The 22,343-nt window shown below is 34.2% G+C and overlaps 1 protein-coding gene across 3 annotated transcripts in view; it reads right to left on the reverse strand.

Moving 5' to 3' along the window:
* The window catches only part of l(3)76BDm (trafficking protein particle complex subunit 8 homolog l(3)76BDm), a 447,636-nt gene that overhangs the window by 259,789 nt on the left and 165,504 nt on the right, over positions 1–22,343 (reverse strand). For all 3 annotated transcript variants that reach the window (XM_090401248.1, XM_090401249.1, XM_090401247.1), the window contains exon 11: positions 10,195–10,298. In XM_090401248.1, the coding sequence (XP_090257374.1) occupies positions 10,195–10,298 (104 nt within the window). The remainder of the gene's footprint in view (positions 1–10,194; positions 10,299–22,343) is intronic.

Here is a 22,343-nt window from a genome sequence, read left to right on the forward strand (position 1 = left end):
GCTGCCCATCTTCTCTGTGAGTCCTTGCATTTTCTTCATTTAAAAGCCCTTCAAAGTATATTCTCCATCTGTTTCTTATATCCACATCCCTGCTTAATACCCTTCCTCCAGAGTCTTTGACCTGCCTGACATGTAAGATGTCCTTTGATGCCTTATTTCTACATTTTGCCAATCGATAAATTTTTCTCTGTCTTTCCTTTGTTTCTAATTGATCATGAAGATCGTGATATGCCGTGGGCTTCACCTGAGCAACAACTCTCTTGGCTTCTTGCTTTTTCTCTCTGTACTCCTCTCTGTCCTCTTCCACTTTTGACTCATCCTACTTCTGCTTTGCCTTCCTATTAGCCATCACTACTTTTGTACATTATTATTCCACCAATAACCCTCCTTCTGCTCTTAAATCTTTCCGGATGATTCACTAATCACCTCAATTGCACAGCTTAGAATTGCTTTTGAATTATGTCTCCACCAATCTTGTACACCTTCTAGTCCATCCGAAATCCTCTCTAACACCCTCTCCCTAAAACAGTTCCTCACAATCTCTTCTTTTAAGCAAAACCACTTAATTGTCTTCCTCCGTTGGCTTTCAAAGGTTCTTATCTTCAACCTTATTTTAAAGTCTGTGATTACTCTACAATTTGTTACTGCCTTAAGATGTTTTCTTAAGGCAGTAGACTTTCACAGATTGACTACAAAAATGTAGTCAATCTGTGAAATGTTATGATGTTATCAAATGTACTTCCCTCTTGCAGAAAAAGGAGTTCACAATTGCCAGATCAAATGCTACCGCAAAGTCCAAAATCCTCTCTCCTTCCTACTCAATGGCCGCCATGCACCCTTTCTCGGTCCCTATTCTGTCTCCCTATGTGTCCATTCAAGTTTAATGAGAAAAGTGACACTTTCCTACAATGATTTTCAAAAATAAAGCCAAATTTCTACTTAACATTTGTAGCAAATTTTAAAGATGTTTATCAGTTAGATGAAATCAAAACATATTTTTTAATGAAGTTAATTTTCATAAATGCTGCATAAGATTTATGAAATGTGCATAACTTCTTGAGCACTATTATTTTCAGAAAGAGCACACATTCATAACATTAACACTTAAATTTCAATGATATGAAGAAAGGCAAGTTCACTGATTTTCATTGAGCTGATATTGATATCACTCAAGGTTTGAAAAAAATCCCTCAGTGGTCCATTTGTTGCCACTCTCAACAAGAGATTGTAAAACTATAATATATTAGTATTGTGGATGGGTAAAAGTTTATTAATTATTTTTGTTTTATGTATTTTTTACATAATGTGATAGCCTGCACTTGGTCCATCATTGCATAGTCTCATACTTTAGAGCAGTTCAATAAGTGCATCTAATATAATATATAGTGATTAGTATGTTTCATTTATCAAAAAAATCAGTAATATTAAATAATCAAGTCTCTGATTATTGAGATTTGGTTATTTGTGACTATAAACAAATAGTTATAATCACCTGTTTTTATTTCATGAAAAAGAAAATTATTTGTTAATGGGGGGAAAAAATGCATATATAAATATAAATACATAAATCAAAGTTTTTGAACTGTATATTAATGTCAGAAATTTAAAAAAAAAAAAAAGATATTTATATCATGTGCTGTTAACTTGAAATTACTATTACTTGCTCATGAAGCCTACTTTTCATAAGATGTGTTAATGATTGTAAACATTCATTCCAATTTTTTTTTTTGAAATTTCACTAATCATATTTGTCAATTATTATAATTTTAGAAAATTATTCATGTAGATAAAATAACAGACTTCATGATAAATCTTACTTTTGTTTTTATTACTACAAAGGTAGACATCTTCATTTTTTTGTTCTCTTGTTTATTATCTACCAGAAAGAGGGGGCAGGGGGTGAAAGTAAGCAAATGTTTGACAAATACAGTTAACAAACATTGTACCTGAAAAATTTTAATGAAACAAGACATTATTTATATAGTCCTAATATAGGTTATATTTCCTAATATAGGCTATTAGGAAAACAACTGGTTTCCTAATAGCCTAAGGATAATTAGTGTTGTATGTGATAACAATTGTTCAAAGGATTTTAATATGCACATTATTAGTATACTGATTATGCTCTTGTCAGTATAATTATTAAATTTTGAAATTATATATTATATGTTGCCGGAAAATTGCTGGAATCAAGTAAAGAAAAACTGCTGGATAAAGCACAAAGATCCTGGGTTACCTCAAGAAGATGAACAATTAATGGATGACAGGAAACATTTTAGAACTAGTAGAGGAGAAGACTGAGATGAAATACAAATTATCAGTAAAAAACACTCCTGAAAACAGAATCTCTTATAATTTACTCAAGAAATATGTTTCAGTAAGGAAATACTGTGAGTAAACATATCAATTAAAATTATAATAACAGAAATAACTCGCATAAAATATTATTTCTTAGTAGAATTTTCACCTGAGTATCACAGGCATCTTCAGTACATGTAAAAAGCTAATTAAACAATAACTGACAATTCCAAAAAGCGACACCTAAGTAGCTAATGTAAGATAACTAAAAAAAGGTCATTAAATTTCCTAACTTATTTAAAAAAAAAGAAGAAATAATATATATATATATATATATATATATATATATATATATATATATACATAATTAAAAAGTTAGAAAAAATTGACTAAACAAACACACATACAATACAATAAATTCAGGAAAGATTAGCTAGGAGAGTGAAGTAAAGTTTCACATGTTTCTTTATAAAGCCGTTTCATGAGGAACTGATTTTTGTGAAGGACTCTTGTCTTGTTCCAATGAACTCTATGTTTTTGCACATTCAAAACGTGTCCCTTTAGCTGTTTTTGGGATAAGGATCGAATACCTCTGTCTATGCTATGAAAAAAATCCATCAGGGGTACCTTATTCAAAGCAACAGTGAAATTATGTCCTTTCTTTTAGTGTTGCAAGGCGATCAAGCATTCATGTTAAAAATTGTGGACAACCATGTCATAAATAACTCTTTTAATTTCCCGACGTTTTGATCTTCATATTAAGATCATCATCTGGAGCATATACAAATATAAAGGACAAGCTGAGTTACATTACGTACAGTAAGTTAGAGAAACAATGATTTGTTCACAGGTTATTCTACTGGCATGACCTCTAGTAAAAAAAAAAAAAAAACTTACAAATTAATTATTTTTTATTTAGAAACTACATCAAGCTAAATTCTCTTTATGATAACATGAGCAAATATTTTTTCTTATAGATAGTTTTCTTTCAGTAACAATGATGTCCTATTTTTAGCATTACAATTGTTATTTTTGATTTAGGATCCTAGATAATCTACAGTCCTGTTTATAGTTACTCTTAGAGAGGAAGGTTCCGTGAGTCGAATGTGCCTTCCATATGTTTGGGATTTTTAGACCATCATTATTGTTCAGATTGGAGTGGTTGATAATAATCTCACAGGCTTCCTTAAATTTACATTTACACCATGTTTGGGCGTGATGTAAACAACTGGTGCTTTTCCAGTCAATTCTATGTAAGGTGTTCAAGGGCATGATCAGAAAGGCCAGTTTCACCATAGTTATTATATTTAATGTGTTGTTTATGTTCTTTTTGTCTGATAGGAATTGTGCATCCTGTTTCCCCTATATATGGTATGTTATAGGTGCAATAAATACGGTCTACTCCAGGGGGGTCCAGCAGAGGGAGTGGGTCTTTGGATGAGTTGAGTAAGCTTTTTAATTTTGCAGGAAGTTTAAAGGTGGCTTTGAGGTTGTATTTTTGTGGTATTCTGTTTATTTTATCTGATGTCCCTTTAATGTAAGGAATGGTTATAGTTTTATTGTAGTCAAGTTTATCTTTGTTTTTTATTGAGGGTCTTGTAGAGAATTTTGTTAATAGTGTTTTGGCTGCAACCATTTTTTAGAAAAGTATTGCTGATAACTTTAAATTCGTCTTTCATCTCTTGTTCATTGGAGCAGATCTTCAAAGCCCTGTTTTTTTAGAGTATTAACGACACCTAGTTTTTGTGTATATATTGGTCAGTATGGGTCGGTTTCTGGTAAACAGTGAAGGAAAGATTGCCAGAAGGAAGATGTGTGACAAGTGTATCTAGAAACGGAAGTGTGTTCTGTTTTTCAATCTCAATTGTGAACTGAATGCATTTGTGTTGTTTGTTTAGGTGGCTAAGGAAAGTATCTAGTGTCTGGCAGCCATGGGACCAGATCGTGAAAACATTGTCAACATATCTAAGCCAGACTTTGGGTTTTAAAGGAGAGGAATCTAAAGCATGTTGCTCAAAATGTTCCATATAGAAGTTAGCAATAGGGGGGATAATAGTGAGTCCATTATCCATGACTGTGCCTTCTTTTTGTAGGTAGAAAGCATTTTGCCATATAAAATAACCAGAATGTGATACAAAAGAGCACCGTGATATCTGGAGGGAATCTGTTCTGTAAAAGAAGGATTGCGTCATTGATTGGGACATTCATAAAGAGGGCAGAGGCATCAAACTGACTAATAAATAATCTTTTTCTAATGTAATGTCTATGATTATGTTTATGAAGTGTTGTGTGCTTCTGATATAGGAGGGGAATGACCTACCAACTCAGGTATTGCTGCTAATTTCTTGGCTAGGTGATAATTCGGGCTATCTATCCCTTTGACTAATGGCTGGAGTGGTGTGTTTTGTTTGTGTATTTTCAGTAGCCCGTAAATTCTCGGAGAACGAGCGTAGTGCAGAAGTAGTTTTTTTGACCGTACTTAGGACCATGTAGTAATTGATTTAAGTAGTTTCTCTGTTTTCTTTTTTATTCTATTGGTTAGTTCATAGTTAATGAGTTGGTATGTATTATTGTCCGAGACTAGCAGAATTTTTTTTAAATAATTGGTTCGGTTTAGAATAACGGTGCCACTTCCTTTATCGGCACTAGTTATTATCTGAACATCATAATATGACATCAATGTCACTGAAAGAAAACTATCTATAAGAAAGAATGTTTACTCATGTTATCATAAAGAGAATTTAGCTAGATGTAGTTTCTAAATAATTAATTAATTTGTAAGTTGTTTTTTTTCTTCCATTAGCGGTCATGCCAGCAGAATAACCTATGATCAAATCATTGTTTCTCTAACTTACTGAATGTAATGTAACTCAGCTTGTCATGTATATCTGTATATGCTCCAGATGATGATCTTAATATGAAGATCAAAACATCAGGAAATTAAAAGAGTTATTTATAACATGGTTGTAAAAGACCATAATTTCTAAAAATAAAACGAAATTATGTCCTTTTGATAAAACAAAATGTTCACTGTCTGTTGGTGGATGGCTGGAAACATTGATAACTACTCTATGTGTATCACAGACATCAGTAATGGATCTAGGGAGGCTCACTAGTGCATGAAACTTATGCTTTAACTTATCATGAGAAGCATTAAAAACCTTTAAGTATGAAGTTGATGATATGCGCAAAATAGTGTTAAAAGTTTCAGCCACTAATTCAAATTCTAGAGAGTTCTTGATATCAACAATTTCTCTATTTAAGAGGGAGAGAGATTTTTTAGCTTCGTGTAGCTGATAATTTAAAAGTGACCCATCATCATCATCAAATTCCTGACATGTACCCTCAAGGGGTGTACAGAATATGATAGTACTACATGAAAAATTTACATCATTACTAACTTCCTATCTACAATTTTCCTCCAAATCAGTCTGTTACTTGCCCAGACTTCAACATTATCAGATCTTATATTTCTATCGTCTAAGGCACTTTGTACCGTATCAATCCACCTATATCTTGGTCTTCCTCTGGGTCGTTTTCCTGCCAACCTGGCAGAGAACACTTGTTTTGCTAATCTTTCATCGTCCATTCTGTTTAAGTGACCATACCAGCTAAGATTAACTCTGCTAATGCATTCCTGGATGCTGACAATGTCAAGTTCTTTCCTAATATCCTCGTTTTTAATATGATATTGCCATTAATGCCATCTGTTCACGCCTCTAATCTTTCTCAGGACTCTCATATCTGTGGTCTCTAGTCTTTGGTCAAGTGTTTTACTTCTGATCCAGCTCTCAGATCCATAAGTTAAAACTGATTTGAACACTGTCTTGTATACTAATTTAGTGTTCCGACTAATTTCTCTCTTATTTCATATGAATTTATTCAATTGGCTGCCTACCATACTAACTTTGTTGATTCTGTTGTCTATTTCCATATTTAATTTACCATCTTCAGTAAAAATCGTGCCTAAGTAGCTGAAATGTTTTACTTGTTCCACAGGTTCCCCGTTCCCAACACAGTTGACATTTTCAACAATTTTCAACAATTCTACCTTCTCGTGGTGCACCCTGTTGGGTATCTACCTGAATACTGAACGAACGAGGATGGGCTGGCAATTTGGGATTTAGCCAACCAAATTGTATTCTTAATGGCTTGAACCAATATACAAAATTATGGTACAACATGACAAAAGTGACCTATTGGCCTTTAAATAAATCCAATGAGCCCTTTGAAACCTAAAAACTCTTTTTAATTTACAGCAGGTAGGAATAACCTGAGCTATCTTACAACGCTTTAGAAATATTATTCTGTCAATGTATTTAGTCGTCTTTACTAATACTTCACTGTATCTAGCACACTGCTTGGAAGTAGACTCTCCGTAAAGTCTCGATATATGATTCAGTAAGGAAATACCATGAATAGACATATTAATTGAAATTATAATAATGGAATTAACTCACATAAAATATTATTTATTAGTAGAATTTTCATCTGAGTATCACAGGCATCTTCAGTACATGTAAAAAGCTAATTAAACAATAACCGACAATTCCAAAAAGCACCATCTAAGTAGCTAATGTAAGATAACTAAAAAAGGTCATTAAATTTACTAACTTATTTTTAAAAAAATTAGAAATGTAATGACTTTATTGAATTTAAAAAAAGAAATTTAATGACCTTTTTTAGTTATCTTACATTAGCTATTTAGGTGGCGCTTTTGGAATTGTCGGTTATTATTTAATTAGCTTTTCACATATATCGAAGATGCCTGTGATACTCAGGTGAAAATTCTACTAATAAATAATATTTTATGTGAGTTAATTCCGTTATTATAATTTTAATTACTCAAGAAACAAATATACAGAAAATGTATAGAAAAAAAGATCAGAGACGAATAAAAAAGAGAAGAACGCAAGGATGCATTTGAAAACAATGACACCAGAACTTTGTACAAAACAATCAACCAATTTGCAAAGAGCTACTGCACTTACTCCATTACTATGTTTAATGGAAACAATATGACAGGAAACTTGGAAGAAATAGAAACAATCCAGACAAAACACTTTTTACAATTACTCAAAAATAAGAGTAATTCCCAGCAGACCCATTATATCACACAAACAGAAGCCAAATAATTCTAGATGAAGAACTTATCATGGCAATAAAAAGCATCTGGACTAGAGAGCATTCCAAGAGAACTATGGGAGGGAGGAGGAAAAGGGACTATACAATATTTGAAATATCTAAAATTTAACTTTAGGGAAAAGAGTCAATTGCTAAAGACTGGCGACTGAGTAAAATCATCCCAAGATATAAAAGAGGCAAAAGAAAATGCAACAAATATAAACTCATTATCCTTGCTGAACAATACTTATAAAATATTTTATTATTATTAAATCTCCAGGGAGTTAAGGAATCATTAAGGCAGGCCATACATCACCCACATCAGTCTCTTACCCACACTTCAACTCATTCACTAGATGTATTGACTACTTTAACTAGCAAACTCTTCCATGCACAGTTTTGTGAGAGAAAAATTTAGCTCTTACCCTTTTTCTTAACAGTACACAAACTTCCACAGATTTTTCCCTTGTCCTCTCCCCACCTTCCATATAATGAAAAATTTTATCAGTTGATATCCTAACACCCCTCCAGAAGTTTATAGACTTCTATCATATCATTCCTCTTTCTCCTACTGGTGTCTGGAATCCACATACCTTCAATCTATCCCTGTTATCCACATTGCATAATCCTGATATCATCTCTGTTGTAGCCTTTCCATAGTTCTTTATCCCTTTGGAACCCATCTATTAGATTTTATTAGTTTAATATTTATCAGAATTATTCAAAACAAAATAGAGAAAGAGTATGAAGAAGTAACAAAAAAAGAAGAAATGGAATTCAGAGATGGAAGAGGAGCTAGATACAATCTTTGTTAAATGGAGACTAGCAGATTTGACTAAGAACAAACAACAACAAGGAAAAAAAAAGTCTTTTTGTGAGCTTTATAGACTACAGGCAAGCCTTTGATTCAGTTGACAAACTAAATTCAGGAATATTGAAATAAGTAAAATTCCATCAGAGAGAGGGGGTCATGCAGGGCTGTCCTCTCTCTCTCTCTCTCTCTCTCTCTCTCTCTCTCCCTGCTTGTTCAACCTATCCTCAGAGATGTGGTTAGAGAATCCTTGGAAAATTGCCTGGGAGTAATGTCAATGGAAGAAACATCATTCACTTAAATTATGCAGCTGATATTGTTTTGATAGTCAATAATTTGGAGAACCTAAAATCAATGATTTCTAATCTAAATCTAACTAGCAACAAATACACTTGGAAATAAATCAGAATAAGACAAAAATTATGGTAATCAATAGATGGGGAAAAATATGTCACTGTTACAATAAATAATAAAATAATAGAATATTGGATAATTCTATTATTTTGGATCATTAATCAATAAAAACCTAATTTACAGAAAATTATCAAGCAAACAATAAGGCTAGGATAATCAACTATGAACACATTAAACAAAATATACAGAAACAAAAATATTAGCTACAGCCTAAAGACTACTCTTCAAACTCCATGATCCTTCAGTGGTGCTACATAAAAAAGAGCTGGATCTAGCAAATAAGAACAGATCAAAAGGTTTCAAATCAAAGTACTTAAGAAAAATCAACTGTTCAAAATGGACTGAAAAATAGACAAATGTAAGAGTAAGAGAACAGTTGGGTTACAGATAACATCTTAAATAGATTACATAAAAGATAACTACAGTGATTAGGGCACAGAGCCAGGATGTGCCAAGAAAGACTGCCCTCTACATCCTTTACAAAATGATTGGAGGTGACCAAGGCAGATGAAAACCGAGAAGAAGAAGATGGCATAAAGTTGTAAAGATCTGATCAGGCTTGACCTCATCCTAACAAATGGAAAGGCTGGTAGAGGACAGAATTCAATGGGAAAAAAAAATTATGGAACACTCAACCTGCCCTGAATGGATGAGAATGAATGACCTAAATTATAATAACTCCAGTCTGGTTGGATGAAATTTGGTATTTAGAACATCTTTTGAAAATTTGTCAGGGTCATTTCACTTTTGGTTTTTCAATCAGACCATTTCCTACCTAGTAGCAAAAGTCAGCAAAATAAAATTATGTCTCTAACACATAAGCTAAAAATGGGTTGATGTTTCATACACATGATATAATTGTTGGCAGAGGTACTGTAAAATTCGATGCAATAGAAGTTCTTAATTTTTAGGCATCGACTTTTACAGAGGTCGTAAATATTGTGAATATAATAAAACTACACGTTGCCATACTGATTGTAAACCCATAAGGGTATCTGGAAAAAAAAAGGGTAACACTGAATTGTTCATAAAATTATTGAAATAGTATAAATATTTAAATTGTGCACTTAAACGTAAATCTAGGAGTGATAGTGTAAAAATAGCATAAAAAATTTTTACCTTGAGTAAAAAGGATTATGTCTGGGATGCGAAAGGAAACAATAGTGCTGAAGGTCATTCGAGGAAGCAAGGAAGTTTTATAACTTCCTTGCTTGAATTCAAGGAAGAATAAATAACTTTGCAAACTAAATATTTTTAAGAAAAAGCAAATGCAACATCATTAATCACTTTATAGCCTAAAAATATCTCTACGTTCAAATGTTTAGAAATGAACACTGTGTATACAAGACTCCATTATTAAATGCATCTTTATGATTGTTTACAATTCTCCATATCTGGCAAAAGAAACCATAAAAGTCATAAACAAAATGTAAAACTTCCAATCCGTGAATTTCCAAATGTTAATACTAAGATATTAGAATAGTGATGATATCCTTTAATTTCTGTAAACTTGTTACTTTTTATAAAAAATAAAAACCTAAACTTACTTGCAGGCATTCAAATAAGTACTGATAGCACTTTCCATATAATGTAGAGGATATGGACGTTGGGTATTAGCACCTTGCATAAATAGAGATAATGCTGCCATTTCCTATATACAATAACAAAAAAAGTAAATAATAATGACAAATATTAGATAAAAGCAATTTAGCAACACACAATTTTACAGAATTGAAAATTAATTCTAATGAAAATAAAATTGTCTGAATATCTTAATTTGCTTTCATATGAGCAGAAACTTACATAAATTACAAAACAAAACAAACAAAAGCAGCATTCATCAGCAAGAGATAAAAACAGATATTTCATATTAATAACTTTCTGGAATTTTATCATCAACCGAAATGGATTAAAACATACCATGACAACCCAACACAAGATTTCATTACTGCTTAAGTTTTCCTCTATACTGAACTATTATTAATTATGCCTCAGTCCCCAACTTACATAAGAGTTATGTTCCCCAAACTTTATGCAACTCGAATGTTACATAAGGCACAATTACTTCCTGCCTACTATTTATAAAGCATAAATAGCATGAGAAAATTTTCAAAAAAATATTTAATTTTCCCATTCAACCTTCCATATGAAATTATCGAGAAATTATTGAACAGTGGCTTCCTGTCATAACTTCATAAAGCTCACAATGAGCTAAAAGAGTCATGTATTTCTCTCTCTGGGCTTTTAAAGCATTAGGATTCATCCTCCGATTATTTATCAACCATCATATCGATGTTAAGAATATCATTACCAATGTTATCCAAAAATTTTCATCAAGATAAAGCATTCAGTTACAGAATCACTGCAATATAGAAGTGTCACATTCAAGAATATTGTGTGCATGTAAAGGAAACTTATGGTAAATATGTTTTTCATGTCTGTCACAACACAAAAATCAACTTGGAAAACTTCTCAATACAAGGGAGGACACATTACGTACCTGGTACAGAATTTTTTTAAAGATAAATATCAAAAATAGCAAAACAAAATTATGCCTCTAACACATACGCTAAAAATGGGTTGATGTTTCATAAACACATGATATAATTGTTGGCACAGATTTTTATAAAATCTACATCCAGATAACATCCCCCCCCCCCAATCTCTAGAGCAAGTTTGATGGGTTTATGCATGGGTTTACTTTTCTACTTCTGTTCCTTTTTCCAGTCGTGTACCCCAGTGTACACAAATACCAAAAATTAATGAACTGTATGAATACAAATACACAGCATGTCCATGTTCAACAGTAAGAAGCCACACAAATGTAGAGGCTATCTGCCTAAGAGTAGTTGTATGTGTATAGGCTGTCTGCCTAACAGTGGTCATGTGCATAAGCTACCTCGTAGATGACAGCTGTAAGGTGGCATGTGAGTAACATACAGCAATTAAAATTTTTATAAGTCAAATATTTTTCATAGCCCTTTCAGGATAATTCGCATAAGCAAAAGTTATGAAATTTGGGGGCTGCCTGTATGTGTTTTTTTTTTTTTCAAAGTGCCCTCAAACATCAGATAGACATGAGCTCCATTGCAAGTACAGATTTAAAAAAAAAAAAAGATACCACTTTAGGTATTCTTTCCCTCTGGCAGGTTAGGGATCCCAGACGTCCCGTAAAATACAGGATAGTCCCATTTTTGGTTAATGCGTCCCGTTTCATTCTGAAGAATGAAACAGGCGCATTCTTTCTTCGGAATTCATTCTTCACTTCTGAAATTTCATGAAGAATTCTGAAAAACTTTTCAGAATTCTTCATGAAATGATCAGCTGATGTAATCAGATATCCACCATTCAGCAATTCCTAGAACTGAACTGAAGCATGTATTCCAACAGGTATCACACATTGCTATCACTAACTTTGTCGTTATATATTATATATTAATAATATTAATATATAATATATAACGATTAATAATTATATTATTAATAATATAATTATTATTATATATTAATAAGAATATTGTTAAAAATTTAACAATATTCTTATTAATCAATCAGTCTTTCTCACTCTTGCAATACTTTTCTGAGAAAAGTATTGCAAGAGTGAGAAAGACTGATTGATTAATAAGAATATTGTCAGGTGAGAAGAGCATTACTGTATTAACAATCTATTTTGTATCTATAATAGTACCACTTGAAGGCAACTTAAAGTGGCTTAATGAAAATATGCAGCCTAACAATTGGATTTACTATTTGTTTACTTATACTTAGTGTAGTGTGTGCATAGTAAACCTTACTACACACATACTTGGAAAGTTAGAATCATTTTGTAAGACTGGCATATGTGATGATGCGCATACTAAACTTTCACCCACAGTCATAAGTGTCCTGTATTTTTTTTCCAATATATCTGGGATCCCTACCCAAGGTCCTAATTTGAAAGACTGTTATCCTGTAAATCACTATTACAATCCTACAAAATTTCATAGAAAATATCTGTTCAAGTCTTGAACAGATATTTTCCCACTGAGCATATATTGATACTTCGACAAAGTTAATGATAGCAATGTGTGATACCTGTTGAAATACATGCTTCAGTTCAGTTCTAGGAACTGCTGAATGGTGGATATCTAATTACATCAGCTGATCTTTTCATGAAAAATTCTGAAAAAGTTTTTCTATCTCAAACTACAGTATTACCCAAACATTATGACACTTCACTTTACAAGGATTCACTCATGTGATACATTTCAATTATGACCAATGACCATTTATACAACACTGCATTCAATCATACAACATGTCTGGCAACACGGTGCTCCCATGAATCAACTGATGTGCAGTTTTCATGAACTGTTTGTCAACAACATTATTGCATTTCTCTATGTTTTGGTGTTTCGATGTGAATTATAAACTACTTATAACTATTATTTTGTTTTATTGTTGTTAATAATGATAGATAAAATTCAAAGTAAGGATGGTATTGCTTCCAGTGATAAGGAAAATATAAAACCAAACCTAGTTCAAAAACAAACCAGACTAAAAGTATGCAATACCAGTCAAAGTATAGCCCTACCAGTCCTAATGTATGGAAGTGAAATCTGGACAATAAAACAAAAAAAAAGACAAACAAAGATTAATAACAGCTGAAATGAAGTTTATGAGAAAAACTGCAAAGTATACTCTTTCATTCTTTGAACATGTTCCATCCATTTGTGTTTATATTTTTTAATTTTTTCTATTACTGAAAACAGAAAGATTACCAAAACAAGCCTTAAAGTACAAACCACTAGGAAAAAGAAAACCAGGGCGTCCTCTTAAAAGATTCAACGATGACTTCTAAGGCTGGAACAGGCCACTCTAGGCCTAAATCCTTGATAGACATGATGATGAGATAGATTAAAATGATTAAATTTAGTGATGGTATCAAACAATGAGATAGGCTGCACACTAAACTTAGCTCGTGCTACTGTTGTTACAGTAAAAACAGATGAAGTGAAAAGTGCTATGCTATGCTCCACTTTAAGATGGTCACCTGCTCACTGCAAGGAAGGTGCATATTCCTCTGCACTCAGTTCACTTACTACACCTTCCTTCTTGGTCTTGCCAGAGTATGAAACTTGCAGTTTCACATGAACGTTCAACAAAATTAGCTTTCACTGATTAGTCAATGTTTTTCCATGAGAATTTCAAATAAAAAAATCTGAAGTTGCAATCGAAACACCTGTCTCATCCAAAATGTTGTTTGTTCTGATTTTGAAATTCTGGTACAACCACAGAGTAATGTGAGTGGTCAAAACAATCAGCCATTTATTTATTTTTGCGTTTTTTAAGAAGTACTTATTTTTTAAACATTGTTTAATTTTTAAAAAAACTAAACACGTTCATAATTTTATGTCCAAATGATATTTTAATTGCATCCTAAGAAGGAACTATTTTCTGTTAACAGAATTGGCCGTTTTCTGTGAGGAAATGAATTCCTGCAATCTTAAAGTGAAACAGGGTATAGTTAATCAATAAACTTGGCAATCTGACTGTTGAAATGGAAAAACTTTTAATGGTACAGACTGATGATTAAATTGGCTGGCATGTTCCCTTAATCCAACCCATTCAGAATAACTTTTTTTTTTTTGTGTGCAAAAATTATTTTAAATTTTTCATTTGTGTAACTGAGATAAATTAATGATTCATTTACATCATTTACACAAATATATAAACCACTTAAAAAATTATGTAACTACAAGTAAAAAGCAGTGATTCGCTATATGAAAGTGGTCTGGAACCTAAAATATGCCATATGCCCAGAGCAAGCCTGAAACTAGTCATTTGGTAGAGATACATCAATGATGTCCTCATTATTTGGAAACATGACCTTCCATGTCTACAGCTATTTCTTCATTCTCTTAATTTGTTTAAACCTACAATGAATTTTCCATTAGAAATCAAAAAGAATAGTAAATTTTCATTCCTAGATATCCTCATTATACAGAAACCTGACAATGGTGTCACTCTGGAAGTATATCACAAGGGACATTATCTGCATTCTTCAACCCTTCACCATCCTTCACAAAAGCTAGGTATATTCACATTCTCAAGCATGTTTGATTTTGCAAAATGAAGATCAACTTATGACAGAACTTCTAGCCTTTCTATTTGTTCTAAATAGCTATTTCAAAAAAAAAGTTAAGATTTTATTTTCAAATCATTTCACTCTCCATAATCAGAATGTTCAATAAAGAGATTCGATCACCATTCCATATATTAGTAATCTATCCATTAGGACTGCTTCTCTTTATTATTATTATTAGACACCTCCAGGGAGTCCAAAGACTCATCGAGGGAGAGTGTGCCAACAGCATCGAACGATTAGTCCCCTTCCAACTACTAACCACGCTCAAACTTACTTAACTGAGCCATTAGTAGCAGGGGCTCTACCAATCGACCAACCTTTGCCAGCAAGGAGTAGAGTGAAAGTCACTCTACTCCTTTTTAAGCCAATTAAAATCATTCACAGCATTCTCAGGTCTCCTAAGGACAAATTTCACCCCATTTTACGAACACTCGATGAGGCTAGAATATCATGCTCATACAGTCTGGCCAACACAAGGCAGACAAGTCATGGATTTCAGGTGAGAAAGAAGGAACATATTCAACACTAAATATGAAGATAATCATCTTGAATGGATGGTAATATCAAGTAGAGTGATGTGGAGTAATATCAAAATGGGGAATTGGATGAAACTTACTGCTACCTATGGTTACACTAGGAGCTTTGTGGCTCAATCAGTGTAGACGAAGCCCTTCAGTCAGAAAGACCCGAGTTCGATTCCAGTCTATGACGTGAGGAACCTTTATCAGGTGTTTTCGACTAACGGTGAGTTAGCCAGTCTCATAAGGAGATGGTTTCTCCTTGAAACTCTGATGTTTCATCCCTCAAAATGAAAATATTTCTATACATCTGATGAGAGCCTTTATAGCTCAGTCAGTATAGACGAAGCCCTTTGGTCAGGAAGACCACTGGGATATAGCTAGAAGATCTAAGTTCAGGTCCTGGTTGTGGTTGTTCTTCAGGATTCTAATACTTGAGCACTACAAGGTTTGTCGAATGTAAAAGAGAAATGGAGTGGAATGTACTTCGTCAGCAAAGTTATGGATAGGCTTGGAAATCTGTGAGAGCAGGTCATTTGTATACAAGAGAAAGAGAGTGGGTGAAAGAACAGAACCTTCAGGTATTCCTACATTAGTGGGGAATTCTGAGGATAGTAAACCATCCACCATGACACAAAGTGAGCGACCAGTGAAAAAGTTGGTGATTCAGTTGCAGAGTGAGGACGGCACACCACTGGATGGCAATTTGATGAGTAAGCCCTTGTGCCAAACCTGACCCAATGCCTTTGAAATGTCAAGGGAAATCACATGCATTTTTCCAAATTTCTCCATTATCTGAGTCCAAAGGCAGGTAGCAAAAGCAAGATGAGCTGTAGATTGAGAGTGGCAGAATCCATACTGATAGTCACTGATTAATTGATATGTCTCTAGGTGGTTCAAGAGTTGGTTGTTGATAATCTTTTCCATAATTTTTGAGAGAACAGAAGTGAGAACAATTGGATGGTAGTTCATAGGTTGACTTTTATCACCTTTCTTTGGGATGGGCTGGATGCAGACGTGTTTCTATGTCGTAAGGTAGATGCCAGTTGAATAGGATAGATTGAAGAGGTGATATAGGGTAGGTATTAGTTCTGGGACACAATTTTTTAATGCAAAATGGTGGGATACCATCAGGACCAGATACCTTGTTTGTGTTCAGATCATTAAGGATTCTTTGGATTTCTTTTTGTCAGAAGACTATGGGAGACATGAAGGGAGCCAATCTTTGTGTGTGGAGAGAACTTTGCCCAGGTCATCAATGCAGGAATTGGAAGAGAAAAGTGATGTAAGAGTGTAAGTTGGCCTTGTCTTTTGGTGAGGTAACTACAGTACAATTGGGATGCAAGAATGGCAGAAACCTGGGTAGGCAGAAGTTGCAGCCAATGGCCCTTGCAAGGGACAAGAAGGAGAGACTGCCATTTGGGTAGGAAACGAGTTTACAGCATTTGGTCCTTTCAAAGTCTTGGTCCAAATTTTCATTGACTGCTGTTGTATGCTTGTAGAAAGTATGCCCTGTAGGACAGCTGCAGACATCATAGTGAAAGGAGGGTGTTTCTTACACTATGGTGTCTGTTGACTTCTTTCCAAGCAGTATATATACATGAGTAATTTGTATTATTATATTTGGATTTGTAATTTATATTATTTTATATAAGTTCTCAATGATGTCTTTGCTAACATTTTATTGGATATCACTAGATGCATTCCTTTTCTTATAAAACATATGAGGGGTTTCTGAAAGGTAAGGTAACACGTTTTTTTTTTCTTTTCTTGAAGATATTTAATAATAGGAAGTTGAAATTATATATCAAGAAATAAATGAACACGCACTACTTCTCCACAAAGTCTCCAAATTTATTGATGCACTTGTCTCAACAATAGATCAGTATCAATGCCAGTACTAAAGAAGTCCATGTCCAAACCCAGTAACCAATATTGCACTGTCTGAAGAAATTCCTCATTTGTAGTGAAATGTTTCCGGAAAGGTATTTCTTGAGGGGGTTGAACAAATGTAAGTCTGAAGGTGCTAAGTCTGGGCTGCGGCAGTTTCCTAACAATTACAGCACAAACACTAATGACTCATGAGTAGCATGCACAGCATATGGAGTAGTGTTGTTGTGCACCAAAATCACACCACTTGTCAGGAGTCCTGTCATTTGCATCAAATGTTGGCTTTCAATTTGGCCAACATTGCACAGTAAAGTTCTGCACTGATTGTTCCTCCCTTCACAGCAAGAAGTCCACTAACAGAACACCTTGGTGATCTGAGAACACTGTGGCCATGACTTTTCAGACATTAAGGATAGTTCTGAATTTTTTGAGCACAGGAAATTGTGGAAGTTTTCAGGTCATTGAGTCTTGTTTGCTCTGTGGGGTAAAGTGATGAACCCATGTTTTGTCTCCTGAGACTAGGTGAGTGAGAAAATCCTTGCCTTTATTGATGTATGTCGCAACAGATTCTCCAAACACATCTCCATGCGTGTTGCCTTGTGCTACTCTGACAATTGTCGTCGGGACACCGAATGGGAACACACCTTTTGAAAGTGAAGAACAATGTGAACATTCACCACTTGTACAATTTCATGCCATTTTACTCACCACTTTTCAAGAATTTTTCCAACTTTTCAATTTCAATTTTTTCAATTTTTCAAGAAGTTTTCAACCCTTGATGCACAAAATGTTGTCTTCTGTCTTACTTATGATGGCATGCCCATCTGATGTCAATATTCAATGTAATCATGGCCCATGTTAAATTCAATGCACCAAAATACACCTGCTTCTTTGACATCGCCTTTTCGCCATACACAGCAACCAGTTAATGATGAATGTCACTTGGTGAAGCCCCTTTTGCTTGTAAAAAAATGAATAACTTCATGGACACCTGTTTTGGACCACACTTGCACAGTAGTTGCCATCTTGCAACTGAAATTAGCCATGAGGCAACAGTAGCACCGCAATGAGGTCTATCTGTCCACCATGTTTTATCTCATTCTCTTTCACCATTAGTAAGAAAAAAAAAAATGTGTTACCTTACTTTTTGGAAACCCCCTCATAGAATTCATTTTCATTTATATGTACAAATGGATTTTTGCTCACTATTCATATTCTTTCAGAAGACCAAAATTCAAAGGTCCCTATATACTGAAAAATCTCTCTTCCCAACAGAAGCCATGCCAATACAAAAGCATAGCTTTATTGTATTCAGCAACAATCAGTGTAATTAGAGACAACTGGAATGAAAATATCCTGAATAATGAAAAACAACTCTCCTCTCAGAGATACTGTGCTGCAGCCTTTCTCAATCTTTTTATCCTGAAGGAACCTTGAAATAATTTTCTTGTTCTCAAAAAATTATTAAAAAAATCATTATATATTTATGTTTATTTATTTATATATTATACACTGAAGTGCCATTGAATTAGGGATAGCTACCTGGTAACGTGCTTGACTCCCCCCCCCCCAACCCTGATGATGGCTGCCACATGAGGCAAAGACACTGCAAGCTAGCGAAATTGTTTCACAGGTATGGTGACCCATGCATCCTTCACAGCTATCCACAATTTACTCAAGTTCAGCGGTGATGGAACACAAGCCCAAACATTCTACTTGATATCCCAAAGATTTTCAATGGGATTTAAATCAGAGCTTCTAGGTGGCCACTTCATTAAAATCAACAAAATGCTTCTGGAACCAAGCAGTAGCCTTCTTGGACCTGTTAGAACAGTTGTCTTACTGGTAGATGCCATCTTCATTGGGATGCACATTGGACATAATGGTAAGCCATAAGTTCCACATACCAGGATGCATTGAGAGTCATTCGTACATGTATTGAAGGTCCCAATGACATCCAACTAAAGACACCCCAGGCCATCACCGATCCACCACCAGCTTATATAGTTCCAACCTGACACGCAGGATCCATGGCATCATGGAGTTGGTGCCGCATTCTCAGTCTCCCATCAGTACTATGAAGTTTAAATCGGGATTCATCACTTCAGGCTACACATTGTCAATTTTCACTCATCCAGTTTTGATGTTCTTTAGTCCAGAAAAGAAATTCGAGCCCAGCATCATGCCGTATGAGAGTCTTACAACCTATGAGAGTCTTACAAGTTAGTTTCCCAGTTCCCAAAGCCGAGATGGTGAAGTAAACATTGTGGTCCTTGCACCGACTTTCCGGCTGGAACCCTCGTTCAGATGGGAGGTGATTTGAGACAATGTCCGGCCCCTATTGGTCCACACTATGTGAGTCAGATAGCAAAGGCCATGATCATTCAAGGTGTGTCCTTTGCAGTTTGTCCAGGCGCTTTTATTTATTTTTTTTTTCTGCCGAATTTTCGTATTTCTGCAACACTCTTGAAACTGTCATACGAGAAAAATTTCATTGACAATTTCAGAGGTTGAGTGACCCATCCGTCAGGCACTTACAATCTGTCAAATGCATCTAAATCCCGTGCCTTTCCCATTATGCTTTTCACTAGAATGCTTGGGGAAGCCAATGCTGACAGCTAAGTATAACCACAGTTTTGGCCACACATGTGCGCAAATGTGGGAGTTGCAGTGCAGAATTTGCATAACATCTTCGATCCCTAATTCAATGGCACTTCAGTGTATGATTTTATATTTATATATATATATTAATGCCTTTTATTCCCTATAAGGAGTAGATGAAGCGATTTTAGCCCCTAACTTTTGGAAACTAAGAAGGCATTTCAATCTCCACTGGTAGCCAATCACATAGCTGGGTCAAGACTATCACTAATTACAAATGGCATCTAATGAAGAGAGGCATTTTATACAAATTTTTTTTTTCAATCATGATCTCTCATCTTATGGAAACCTAGTGACATGTGGAACACAAGTTCTGCAGAACCACAGTTGAGAAACCCTGCTGTACTCTATACAGGTAAGAAAAACAGCTTTAATGTAGTGCCAAACATACAGTATATAGCATTTTCCCCCCTAAATCAATAAGACAGTTCGCAAGTAATAATTTACTTACTTTTTGCAAGCTTTGCCACTTGTCAGCAGCTGCCTGTTCTCACACTTCACTTTCATGATTCCTTCAAGTCTTCATCCTGTAAGCATCAAACCTCCATCAATGTCATAAAAGTCCCCCTCCATGTAGCCCTTGGGCATGTCCAAATCATTTCAAAGCATGTGGCCTCTATCCTCTCCATAACAAGCTGCCTGCCTTCCATTTCTGTTCCAATATATGTACTCATCAGACAATCAACATGGTTAGTTCTCATACCTCATCTGAGGTAATCCATTTCCACAACTTCTACTTGTTTTCTCTGGCTGTTAGTGAGAGTTCAACACTCGCATCCATAGGTCATTATACTCGCTATGATCACATGATATGGCATCTTCTTAGTTTTTCTCAAAACCTTATGACTCCATAAAATATTATTCATGGTTCTAATAACTGCTATGCTATGTTCAAAATGCTATGCCCACTTCATGCTGGCCAGACTTATTCATCATGGAGCCAGGATACTTGAAGACATCCACTGATCTTATAGTTCCCACCTCTAATTCAAGATCTGTTAAACTATCACCTCCAACTAGTAGGTACTTGTTTTTGCTAACAGAATGACTTTCAGGCCCCAATGTTCATATGTATTTAACAGTTTTCTCATCTAGTATTCCACATCCTCCTTGTCCCGTGCAAGAACTACCATTTCATCAGCAAAAAGAGAATGTAGAACTTAATCTCCTATGTTTATACCCATTCCATGGTACTGTCTGTTCCAATCCTCCAAGGCTGCATCAACTAGATCTTGAACCACATTGGTGACATACTGTAAAAATAATCATAATTTACAATTATGAATATTTTTACAATTATTTCTTTATTAATATATTATTAGTTTTTGTTTCGTAACACGTACATCAGCACTTGCAACGTGCCCATTATCAATATTAATAATGTCAAAATGAAATGTAAAGCATTTGAAATTTTGATGTACTTACTAGATTCTGAAGTTGTGTTACTTTCAAAATTTTTTTATTGTAATTTAAAATTATTAAGTGGTATGTTTTGCAAAGACATTCTCATTATGCTAATGGAGACAATGTGTCAGCCATTATACTATGCTTCTCACTTGCCATTTAGATGGAGTGCACATGCTCGCTGAGGAGTTTCATGAGTGATTGACAGCTGACAGAGAGTGTGTGTGTTCGGTATCAGGGTAATGAGAAAAACAAGAGAGAGAGATAATGGAAGTTTAAGAATGCAGACCGAAGAAAGTTTGTTCTTAGGATGTTTTTAAGTTTTACGTGAGTCGGGAGAAAATTAATAGAAGATTCCAAAAAGTAATTGTAGAACTGTGAGTCTTTAAATTGGAGGAGTTGAGACTGTCAACAAGTATTTTGTAAATAAAAGAAAATATTGCAGTCGGCGTTCTAATTGAATGTTCAAGGAAACACTGAATGGAAAATTTCATCTTCTGTCTTAAGGACACTGGATTACTATGGAAAAAGCAATTAGTGAAATTTGAAACTGTAAAGTGACTTAAAATGAATAGCTAAACTTAGATATGTTGTTTATAAAGTAGTAGAAGAAACTTCTTTCTCTGATACAAAAATTAGTAAATTGTGCATCAGATTGAACTGCAGGAGGTAAGAGTATTTATACTTCAGTGAGACAGGAGGGAATAATATTGTATGCTACATAAGGATGATAAGAAAAGATCCCATGGAAAAACAGAAGAAAATGTTTATATTTTCGGAAAAGGCCTTAACAAAGAAACTGACTCTGATGAACAGTTTTCTTGGTATGAAAACAAGGTGTTTAAGTCTGGTAGACGTGATTAAGTATATGTCAAACAATCCAATAATAAAATGAGTCAGAGAATGAATGATTTTAATATTTTAGATAAGAAAATCCCTAAAGTGTAGATTTAATTTAGAAGGCCTTGAATCCAGTTAATTTTGTAGTTATTTAGGTAATGTTATTTAAATGAATATATTGTTTTAGTTTTATTAAATGTATATACATATTTTTTGGTCTTGAGTCAGTGATTTTCCAGATTCTAAAAGAAATAGT

The sequence above is a fragment of the Typopeltis vanoorti genome, chromosome 12, assembly GCF_054136105.1.
Source record: "Typopeltis vanoorti isolate ZY-2024b chromosome 12, IOZ_Tvanoo_1.0, whole genome shotgun sequence".
Classification (NCBI taxonomy): Eukaryota; Metazoa; Arthropoda; class Arachnida; order Uropygi; family Thelyphonidae; genus Typopeltis; species Typopeltis vanoorti.